We start from the raw sequence: 12010 nt of genomic DNA on the forward strand, positions 1-12010 counted from the left end.
AATACAACTTCCCAAATCGTATTTCATGTATAAAATTAAAAACTTAATAAAACCAAAACTTAATAAAACCAGTATGCCAAATTCTTTTAAGTCATTATACATGGGCTAAAAATATCAACGAGTTGATTACAAAGAAACCAACATGATACTCAATAGAATCGTTCAGTAATAATTCCCTAAGATGTAAATCATTCACAATATCAAATATAATCAAAATGAAAAAAACTTGCCACCGTTTAAAAGTAATAGTTTTAAGGAAAAACTTCAAAAAAAACTCCTACAAGTTTTCTCAAAATCACTTAACCCCCACCTCGAAATTTTTAATCATTTTATTTGAACAACAACACCAACAATTATGAGTGCGGTGTTTAATAGCAATGGAATTTGTAGAAAATAATTTTAATAATTACTAATTCTAACAAGACTACTTTAAAGAAAACATTCCGTGAGTTCGTCTAAAATTGCGTTGGTGAAGAAATTATGTTTTTCTTTTTTCTATTAAGGGTAATTTTTGTATTTTTTTAAAAAATTAACTCTGTTAACAAAATTTTGGATAAAAAATCAAATTAGGGGGTAAGTGATAAAAAAATTTTAAGTAAGGGAGTAAATGATTAAAATTTTTGGGAAGGGGATTCAGTGATTTTGAAGAAACTTATAGGGAGTTTTTTTGAAGTTTTCCCTATAAACTTAACTAATATATTTATTTTATCTTTCTTACAAGAAAAAAAATAAAGTGATGACAAAAAAAAGGACTAAATATTTGAAAACTTATACATTTGAGTTCTCTTTTTCAACAGTTAATGCAGATAAGTTACCTGCAGTAAGCCTAATACGAAGTCGTTTTGAGGCGAAAATCATGATGTTTTTCTTCAGGGTTACAGTCTTTATAATTATAATTTTCTAATCTTTCAATCCCAAAACGACGTCGTTTTGGAAGTAAATGCAGATAACTTATCTGCATTAACTGCAGAAATATTTTTCTGATAACATTTACAGAATCAAATTATTTTCATTTTTCTTTACATTAATCTTTTATATTATTGTTATAAGTTTCTAACATATTTGGTGTTATTTTTTCTTCTATTTTTTTCCTTAATCTATTTTGTTCTTTTTTATTTAGATATATTTGATCTTTTGTTATTTTTTATTTTTACTTTCAGTCTTTTCTGTAAGTGATATAAGTTTTCAAGATATTTGGTCTTTTTTTTGTTTCTTCACTTTATTTTTTTAATCAAAGAACGGTAAAATATGTATATTAGTTATTTTTCTAACGGTATTAAAAAAATGTTTGGATAGAAAACATGACAGAGAGGTAAATAATTAAAAAAATATATAGGAGAAAGTGATTCAAAACAAAATCACAGGGGATTTTAATCTTTTCTCTTTAATTTATAAATATTGAGTGGTTGATGTAATTGAAATAAAAACTAAAAGTTTAAACAACCTCTATTTTATTTTTTATTTCTCTTCCTTCATCTTCTTTAAAAAGACCTTTTTATGAGAATCTTTTAGACATTCCCATCTACAGTAACGAGATTTTTCTTATACGTACCTATCAAAGTATAATTTAAAAAATTATTACCGCATACCAAAAAAAAAATTATTACCTACTTTTATATATTTTTTAAATTACATAAATATCCCTAAATTTTAATACGGAGCAAAAATTGTGACATTAGATATTCTTTTGTTGTCTTATATAACTTCTAAGTTTGTCATTCTTCTTGTCAATTTTTTTCTTGAGGATATTCTTGCAGTTCTTTTTTATATAATTGTGAAAATATAAAATATTTCGAGCTAATGACTTTAGATCAAAATGAAGTTTGAAAAATAAAATATATTTAAAATCAATTATGTAAACTGTAATTCAAACATACACTAAGATGTTATGTAAATGTTTAAGAATGATTTTATTATATTTCTTAGACAGTTGTGCTTGGAAGTGTTATGCACAAGTCTAATTTTGTCATAATTTTAAAAGTTAAGTTTTATTTAGAAAAACATGAATGGAACTGAGAAGGAAGCTCTCATACTCTTATACTTTATCAAAACCAGGGATGCCATTGCCATTTACAGAAAGAGAGAAGGGAAACAACAGAAGGAAATTTCCTAAAGAGTTGTTGATCAAGTAAAGTCTTAACTAGATTTCAGGATTTGACCTATAAAAAAGTAGTGGTTTCCAATCCTGAAACTTGCAATTTTTGAATTGAGTGAAAGGACTCAAACCTTAAAATGGATTATTGAGGTTCATTAGATCTTTGAACACTGATGGGTAATCAAAGGGGGAAGGAAATTTTATCATAAACATCGATGCCTTTTTGGATTCCTTGATGCTGAGTGGTTCTTGACACTAGCATTTGAAGCAGAGGTGATAGCAGCAAAGTTGAGAATATTAGGATCCAAAGACTGTGAGGATGCAAGTGTTCGTTTCTTCTGAAATGAATTCCATGTATTTGGAAAGGTATTCAGCTCAATCCCAGAGCCAGTGGTATCAAAGTCTTTAACTTCAAGAGGTGGAATTTTGATTTCTTGCAAAGGAGGTGGATTTTGCCATGTAGGAAGTGGTCCTGCATGAAGGAGTGTCTGAAGCAATGGACCAGCATCCATTACAGCTTGAAGGAGTTTTCCCTGTTGTGGCAACACTTTTTCTTTTGCAATGCATTCAATCACTGCATCTGCAATATCAGACATGGGCTCTTCAGCATTGAAGTCTTGAACCAAAGGCTCTGCATCTGCAATATCAGACATAGGCTTTTCAGCACTGAAGTCTTGAACCAAAGGCTGGTGGTTTATATAACCCATGTTATGGGATTCAACAACCTTGATGTCTGAAAACTCTGGAGAAGACACTGCATCAAAAAAGGAATCAATAGGAGAGGTGACATGTGATAAACTGTTGTTGGATTCTGTAATGCTCGAATTTGCTTTAACTGCTGGAAGCATTAAAAGGCTTTCGTCTTGGATTTCAACTATTGTGTTTTTCAACTCGTTTGATGTTGAAGATACTAGCTCGGTCATTAGTTTCTGGAGTTGTTCTCTGGCTTCGTCTCTCTCTTGGTAAGCCTCCTTAAGCAGATCGAGCAATTCCATCTTCAAGTTCCTCGTTGCCTCAAGTTCGAGTGTGGTATCTAGAAGCTTTTGCCTCAAGTCCTCACCTTCCTGCAAAAAAACAAATAAGGAAAAAAAGTCAATGAATAAAGAAGACAATAAATCCTCACATATGAAACAAATACAGAGACAGCTTAAGAAATAAGAGTACTTATATGCAGTGAAGGATGGTAGAGAGCAAGATAAACATAGAGAGCATGAGTGGGAAGAGAATTATAGAATAACCCACCTCTTGATAATTGAATATGGAACTCAAGGGGTCTTCCATTCTCCGTTGTGAAAGAAAATGGCAACGATTGGAAAACAAAAGTATTGGATAGAGAGAAATTTAACAAAAACTCTTTGAATTGAAATGCACACTTTTCGTTTACACATTGCAGCCTTATATAAAGGTTTCGTTACAAAAATCAGAATCTCCTAATAAAAGCGCCTTAAATAAAAAAGCTTGATTACATATGATCAGAATTAAATAAAAAGCTTGATTACAGATGATCATAATCTCCTAATAAAGAGCAATTACAAACTGATCAAAATTTCCTAATAATCCTAACATATTAACAGAATCTCCTAATAAAGGTGTCTTAAATAAAGGCTTGATTGGATATTGTTACAGCTTTCTTGATAGAATTGAATTTGGGTATTAACTCTCATTTATAGAGAGAATGAATGCAGATGAGACAAGGCAAAAAAGGATGGGAGAGAAGGTGGGGACTTCTGCACCAAGATTCATAGAACCTTGACCCTCTCAATAAAAATCAAGTAATGCCCAAAATTTCCTTGTAGAAAAATTGTAGAGTTTTCGGTGATGTGTTTGAAAAATCTCCGAAATTCTCCCCTTTTTTAAGGACCCGTGTCTGGTTAATGGTTATATTTGGTTATGTTTTTCTTATATATTATCCCTCAAATAAACAAAAGAGTATACGGCAAGTTTATTAGTAAAAGTCGAGTTGTATGTGTTTTTGTTTGTCTTTGACTTCACTTGACTTGGCCTTTTTGAAAATAGTTGAACTCATTAAAAATTTGTTTAGGAATCAGGCCACACGCTTATTTGAACAACCCAGCTCGTACTTGTCTTGATCATGGTCGAGTTCCATGAGGAATTTCTTCATCCACAGCATCTCTTTGCTTGCCTCAGTAGCGGCAATGTACTCAGCCTCTGTTGTAGATAGTGCAACACATTTCTGAAGTCTTGATTGCCAAGAGACAGCTCCTCTGAAAAATCTCATCAAATATCCTGTAGTCGACTTCCTCGAGTCAGCGTCTCTCCCTAAATCAGAATCCGAGTAGCCTTGCAACTCGGCTTTGCCTTATCCAAATCGGAGACATAAGTCGGTCGTACCTCGGAGGTACTTGAAGATCCACTTCACTGCTTCCCAGTGCTCTTTGTCGGGGTTTGACAAATACTGGCTTACCATTCCAACAGCATACGCCAAGTCGGGTCTAGTGCAAACCATTGCATACATCAAGCTTCCGACGGCGGATTGGTAAGGGACCTTCATCATCTCATCTTTGTCTTCATCAGATCTCGGACATTGCTTCTGGTTCAGCTTTATGTGTCCGGCAAGGGGGGTGCTCACTGTTTTGGCTTTGTCCATGCTGAATCTCTTCAGAATCTTCTCAATATATTTCTCTTGCCTTAGCCACAGTAGCTTCTTCTGTCTATCTCGGATGATCTTGATTCCGAGAATCTGCTTTGCAGGACCGAGGTCCTTCATTGCGAAGGACGAGCTCAACGCTTTTTTCAGGGCGGCTATCCTCGATTTATCTTTCCCTACAATAAGCATGTCGTCAACATATAACAACAAAATCAGAAAATCTCCGGCCTCATACCTCTTCACAAATACGCAGTGGTCGGCATCTGTCTTTTCAAACTTATGACCACTCATGAATGATTCAAACTTCTTGTACCACTGCCGAGGTGCTTGCTTCAAGCCATAAAGGCTCTTTTTCAACCGACATACTAAGTCTTCTTGGTCTGGAGCTTGGAACCCTTCTGGTTGCTCCATATATATCTCTTCTTCTAAATCACCGTGAAGAAATGCCGTCTTCACGTCCATTTGTTCTACCTCGAGGTCCATTGAAGCCGCCATGGCTAACACGGTTCGGACCGAGGTCATTTTCACAACAGGAGAAAAAATCTCCTCAAAATCAACTCCTTTCTTCTGATTGCAGCTTTTCACTACAATTCGGGCTTTGTATCTCGGCTTTTGCCCATTCTCTTCATTCTTAATCTTGTAGACCCATTTATTTTTCAAAGCTCGTCTTCCTTTAGGCAACTCGGTCAGCTCATAAGTCTGATTCTCGTGCAGAGACTTCATCTCGTCTCGCATTGCCTTTTCCCATTCTTCTTTCTCTGAGCTTGTCACAGCCTCATCATAACTCTGAGGCTCACCGTCTTCAGCAACAACGGTGTATTCATCGGATGGGTATCTTGTAGAGGGTCTTCTTTCTCGAGTTGGATATCTCGGCTGTTCTTCAGCTTGAGAACCCGGTTCATCAATTTCATCCCGGATCTCATCATCAACTCGGACCTCAGTGTCTTGGTCATCTTCAGCTTGTTGCTGATCATCATTTTCTTCATTTTCTTGATTTTCTCCCACTGCTTCAGCTTGGACAGGAGGGATGGGTTCTTCACGTCTGACAGTAACCCGAACATTGGGCTTCGAGATGTCATGAATGTTCTCATGCTCATGAAAGATCACATCTCGGCTTCTCACGATCTTCTTATTGATTGGATCCCAAAGTCGAAACCCGAACTCGGATTTTGGTGAACCGAGATAGATGCATTCTTTTGTCTTCGCATCAAGTTTTGCCCTTCCATCTTTAGGGATATGCATGAAAGCTCGACATCCAAACACCTTCAATTGATTGTAGGCCGCTTTCCGACCTGTCCAGACTTCTTCTGGAATTTCTCCTTCAAGTAGCCGTGATGGTGAGAGGTTGATCAAGTCAACAGCAGTTTTGACGGCTTCTCCCCAGAATGATTTTGGTAACCCGATATTGGATATCATGCTTCGTACCTTCTCTTCAATTGTTCTGTTCATCCTCTCAGCAAGTCCATTCAACTGTGGAGTCTTGGGGGGCGTATTCTCAAGTCGGATCCCGGCCGCTCTGCAGTATGCATCAAATGGGCCGCAATACTCACCACCATTATCAGATCGGACCACCTTCAATTTCTTGCCAGTCTCCCTTTCAACCATAGCATGGAATTCTTTAAAGGATTGGAGTACCTGGTCTTTAGACTTCAACAAATATACCCACACTTTGCGGGAATGGTCATCGATAAATAAAACAAAGTACTGAGCTCCTCCAAGAGATTTCTCCGACATGGAGCAAACATCAGTATGGACGAGGTCAAGAATATTCCTTCGTCTTCTTGGTTGATCCGGTCTCACAAAAGAAACCCGGTGCTGCTTTCTAGCTAGGCAGTGCGTGCAACTCTCCAACGCTTGGCCTTTCAACCCGGTCAATAATCCTTTCTTGTTCAGGATCTGTAGCCCTTTCTCGCTCATGTGGCCGAGGCGCTTGTGCCATAGCTCCAAGCTAGGTTCATCTCTGACAGAATTGGCTTCTCCGCCGTTAATCTTTCCTTGCATCACGTACAAGGAGCCTTCCTTCTTACCTCGGGCCATAACCAAGTTTCCCTTGGCCAGCTTCCATCTAACACTACCGAAGTAGTTCACTAACCCGGCATCGTCAAGTTTGCCTATCGAGATTAGGTTCAAACGCATGTCAGGAACATGCCTTACGTCTTTCAGCACAAGTCGGCATCCGACATCTGTGGTCAGAGTTACATCACCGACACCAACAATCTTGCTGGTCACTTGATTTCCCATCTTCACGACTCCAAAATCACCACCTCGATAAGAGGAGAAAAAACCTTTGTGTGGAGTAACGTGGAAGGAGGCACCGAAGTCAACAATCCAGGTGCAGTCATCATATGCAACATTCAAATAATTATCCTCACCAAGGAGGAATATCTCGGCATTCGAGTTTGCAGCCACCGCAGTGGTGCTCTTGTCTTCCCTCTTCTTGGGAATAATCTGATTCGGCTTCACAGAGCCGTTCTTCTCGTCATTTTACAAGTCCAGCAATCTGGCTTCTTATGGCCTGTCTTTCCACAGTAAAAGCACTTCAACTCATATTTCGGCTTTGACCGACCTCTGGACTTGTCTCGTCTGTCTCGACCTCTACCGCGACTCTTACTTCTACCACGGGAGTCAGATTTCCCTTTATTCTCAGCAACGTTGGCCTCAGACGTACTCGAAGTACCTCATTCTCTTCTCCTGGATTCTTCGCCCAGGAGGCTGTCTGTCACGACATCCATCTTCAATTTTCCATCTGGAGACGAGTTATTCAGGGTCACCACCAGAGTATCCCAGCTTTCTGGCAGCGAGCTCAATAGCAGCAATGCCTGCAATTCTTCATCAATTTTCATATCAACCTTTGACAGCTGATTCACAATACCTTTGTAGGTTTTCAGGTGTTCAATCATGCTCATTCCGTCCTTGTATTCAAGCTTAACAAGTCGGCGAACTAGGTGTGCTTTGTTCCTAGGAGTCTTCTTCTGAATCATGGACTCTAATTTCGTCCACAACTCATACGCGTTCGTGAATTCGGACACGTGCTCAAATAGGCTTTTATCAATATATTTCCTGATCGTGGCTACCTCCTTTCGACTCAGGATCTCCCACTCCTTAGCAGTTTTGCATGCCGGTCTCTCATCAAGGATAATGGGCTCATGCAAATCTTTGCAGTAGAGATGATCTTCCATCATCGGTCTCCAATATGTGAAATTATCTGCGGTCAACTTGAACATATCTCCATCATGAGTTATGCCACTGGTCTCCATCTCGTGTCCCTCAGAACCCGTCGAACTCGGGCTCTGATACCACTTTGGGAAAACTCGGTTCCCTCAAGCTCGGCTCAGGGGCTTTTGTGCCGAAGTCAATCAATAAAGAAGACAATAAATCCTCACATATGAAACAAATACAGAGACAGCTTAAGAAATAAGAGTACTTATATGCAGTGAAGGATGGTAGAGAGCAAGATAAACATAAAGAGCATGAGTGGGAAGAGAATTATAGAATAACCCACCTCTTGATAATTGAATATGGAACTCAAGGGGTCTTCCATTCTCCGTTGTGAAAGAAAATGGCAACGATTGGAAAACAAAAGTATTGGATAGCGAGGAATTTAACAAAAACTCTTTGAATTGAAATGCACACTTTTCATTTACAGATTGCAGCTTTATATAAAGGCTTGATTACAAAAATCAGAATCTCCTAATAAAGACGCCTTAAATAAAAAAGGCTTGATTACAGATGATCAGAATTAAATAAAAGGCTTGATTACAGATGATTAGAATCTCCTAATAAAAAGCAATTACAAACTTATCAAAATCTCCTAATAATCCTAACATATTAACATAATCTCCTAATAAAAGTGTCTTAAATAAAGGCTTGATTGGATATTGTTACAGCTTTCTTGATAGAATTGAATTTGGGTATTAACTCTAATTTATAGAGAGAATGAATGCAGATGAGACAAGGCAAAAAAGGATGGGAGAGAAGGTGGGGACTTCTGCACCAAGATTCATAGAACCTTGACCCTCTCAATAAAAATCAAGTAATGCCCAAAATTTCCTTGTAGAAAAATTGTAGAGTTTTCGGTGATGTGTTTGAAAAATCTCCGAAATTCTCTCCTTTTTTAAGGACCCGTGTCTCTGGTTAATGGTTATATTTGGTTATGTTTTTCTTATATATTATCCCTCAAATAAACAAAAGAGTATACGGCAAGTTTATTAGTAAAAGTCGAGTTTTATGTGACTTCACTTGACTTGGCCTTTTTGAAAATAGTTGAACTCATTAAAAATTTGTTTAGGAATCAGGCCACACGCTTATTTGAACAACACTACTAAAAAAGTCCTTTTTTTTACGGATATGCATATCAAAAATTAAATGAAAATTAGAAACAAATTCATATATATCCTGTAAAATTAAGTAAGGTCACTGCAGCCGTTTTCAAAACACAAATTAATTATATTACGAGCTGTCTTTTAACAGTTAATGAAAATAGCAGTAATTAATATTCATATTAGGTTTCTTTAATTTTATCCAATCAATTCAATTGATTTGTTTCCCCAATTTCAGCCAATTAATTGATTTCCTTAATTTTATCAAATCGATCCAATAAATTTTCTTCCCTAATTTCAGTCAATTGATTTCCTCAATTTTGGTCAATCAATCCAATTGATTTGTTTCCAATCAATCTAATTGACTCACTACCAGAAACCAAGCATACACAGGCGGTTATATTATCAATTATAGGCGGTTCAAACCGCCTCTGTTTGCTATATTCGGTGGTTACTCAACAGTCGGAGATAACACAGTCGCAAAGTCATCCTCCGACGGTTAATCTCAACCGCTGGACTAACCGCTTGAAGGAAACTCCTACGGTCCCTGTGACGGGTGAAAACGCCTGAATTATCATGCAAATATACTGGTTAAGAATTCATAGGCGGTTTTTAAAACCGCCTCCAATTAACATCTCCAGGCGGTTGCACAGGCGGTTATTAAAAGTTAAATTTTCAAAATGTTACTCAGGCGATTTCGTTAACCGCCTCTATATATAAAACATGATTTTTTTTATTTTTTTTGGTTAATAACGTGACTTTTTTTAACTGGCACTTTTAATAGGCAATTATTTTTGTCCTTTTATGCACACAAATTCGTTTTTCAGTAATTTTTTGACCTTTTTTTTAGAAAACATATTTCTTTTAAAATAATTTATAAATTTGTTTATAAAAAAATACTAATTTATTTTGTATGTAAAAATTATTTTCAATAAATTTTTTCTTTTTTACATCATTTTTTATTTTGGTTAAGGTTCTCTTTTTCTACAGTTACTGCAGATAAGTTATCTGCAGTAAGCCCAATACGAAGTCGTTTTGAGGCGAAAATCATGATGTTTTTATACGAAGTCGTGTTGAGGCGAAAATCATGATGTTTTTATACGAAGTCGTTTTGAGGCGAAAATCATGATGTTTTTTTTTCAGGGTTACAGTCTTTATAATTATAATTTTCTAATCTTTCAATCCCAAAACGACGTCGTTTTGGAAGTAAATGCAGATAACTTATCTGCATTAACTGCAGAAATATTTTTCTGATAACATTTACAGAAAATACTAAAATTAAAAAAAAAGAATAAAAATCAAACATGCCTAAATCAAAAAGGAAAAAAATAGATTAAGGACTACAAAATAAAAGAGAAAATAAGATCAAATATATTAAAAACATACAAAAAGACTAAAATTATGAATAAGAAGAAGATATAAATAAAAATAGAAAGACAAAAATAAAAGATATAGAAGAAAAAATAACTATCGCAAGTTTTCAATATATTTAATTTTTTTCACTTTTTAGTCTTTCTTTATCACTGTTCAAAGAAATGAAAAAAAAGGACAAAATATAAAAAGAAAAGAAAAGAAATATGTGTTATAAATTTTCAAAATATTTGATTTTATTTTTCTTATATTTTTTTCTCTGTATATTTTCTTTTTATTTAGACATATTTGGTCTTATATATATATATTTTTTTTTACTTCAATATATTTTCTTTCTTTTTTTTTTAATCAAATTATTTTCATTTTTTTTACATTAATCTTTTATATTATTGTTATAAGTTTCTAACATATTTGGTGTTATTTTTTCTTCTATTTTTTTCCTTAATCTATTTTGTTCTTTTTGATTTAGATATATTTGATCTTTTGTTATTTTATTTTTTTTTACTTTCAGTCTTTTCTGTAAGTGATATAAGTTTTCAAGATATTTGGTCTTTTTTTTTTCTTCACTTTATTTTTTTAATCAAAGAACGGTAAAATATGTATATTAGTTATTTTTCTAACGGTATTAAAAAAATGTTTGGATAGAAAACATGACAGAGAGGTAAATAATTAAAAAATATATATAGGAGAAAGTGATTCAAAACAAAATCACAGGGGATTTTAATCTTTTCTCTTTAATTTATAAATATTGAGTGGTTGATGTAATTGAAATAAAAACTAAAAGTTTAAACAACCTCTATTTTATTTTTTATTTCTCTTCCTTCATCTTCTTTAAAAAGACCTTTTTTATGAGAGTCTTTTAGACATTCCCATCTACAGTAACGAGATTTTTCTTATACGTACCTATCAAAGTATAATTTAAAAAATTATTACCGCATACCAAAAAAAAAATTATTACCTACTTTTATATATTTTTTAAATTACATAAATATCCCTAAATTTTAATACGGAGCAAAAATTGTGACATTAGATATTCTTTTGTTGTCTTATATAACTTCTAAGTTTGTCATTCTTCTTGTCAATTTTTTTCTTGAGGATATTCTTGAAGTTCTTTTTTATATAATTGTGAAAATATAAAATATTTCGAGCTAATGACTTTAGATCAAAATGAAGTTTGAAAAATAAAATATATTTAAAATCAATTATGTAAACTGTAATTCAAACATACACTAAGATGTTATGTAAATGTTTAAGAATGATTTTATTATATTTCTTAGACAGTTGTGCTTGGAAGTGTTATGCACAAGTCAAATTTTGTCATAATTTTAAAAGTTAAGTTTTATATAGAAAAACATGAATGGAACTGAGAAGGAAGCTCTCATACTCTTATCTATAAAAAAGTAGTGGTTTCCAATCCTGAAACTTGCAATTTTTGAATTGAGTGAAAGGACTCAAACCTTAAAATGGATTATTGAGGTTCATTAGATCTTTGAACACTGATGGGTAATCAAAGGGGGAAGGAAATTTTATCATAAACATCGATGCCTTTTTGGATTCCTTGATGCTGAGTGGTTCTTGACACTAGCATTTGAAGCAGAGGTGATAGCAGCAAAGTTG

The 12010-nt window shown here is 34.6% G+C and overlaps 1 protein-coding gene across 1 annotated transcript; it reads right to left on the reverse strand.

Annotated features, from left to right (window-relative positions):
• Positions 1-2030: 2030 nt before the first annotated feature.
• LOC133317960 (uncharacterized) lies at positions 2031-3447 on the reverse strand. Its single transcript, XM_061519868.1, has 2 exons — positions 3338-3447; positions 2031-3159 (listed from the first exon to the last, which is right to left on the reverse strand). Exons 1-2 carry the CDS (start codon positions 3374-3376, stop codon positions 2299-2301), a joined length of 900 nt encoding a protein of 299 aa, XP_061375852.1. The 5' UTR covers positions 3377-3447; the 3' UTR covers positions 2031-2298.
• Positions 3448-12010: the final 8563 nt, after the last annotated feature.

This window comes from Gastrolobium bilobum, unplaced genomic scaffold, assembly GCF_033153095.1.
Source record: "Gastrolobium bilobum isolate Gb01-03AN ecotype WA unplaced genomic scaffold, APGP_CSIRO_Gbil_v1 utg39417, whole genome shotgun sequence".
In the NCBI taxonomy this organism is placed as follows: domain Eukaryota; kingdom Viridiplantae; phylum Streptophyta; class Magnoliopsida; order Fabales; family Fabaceae; genus Gastrolobium; species Gastrolobium bilobum.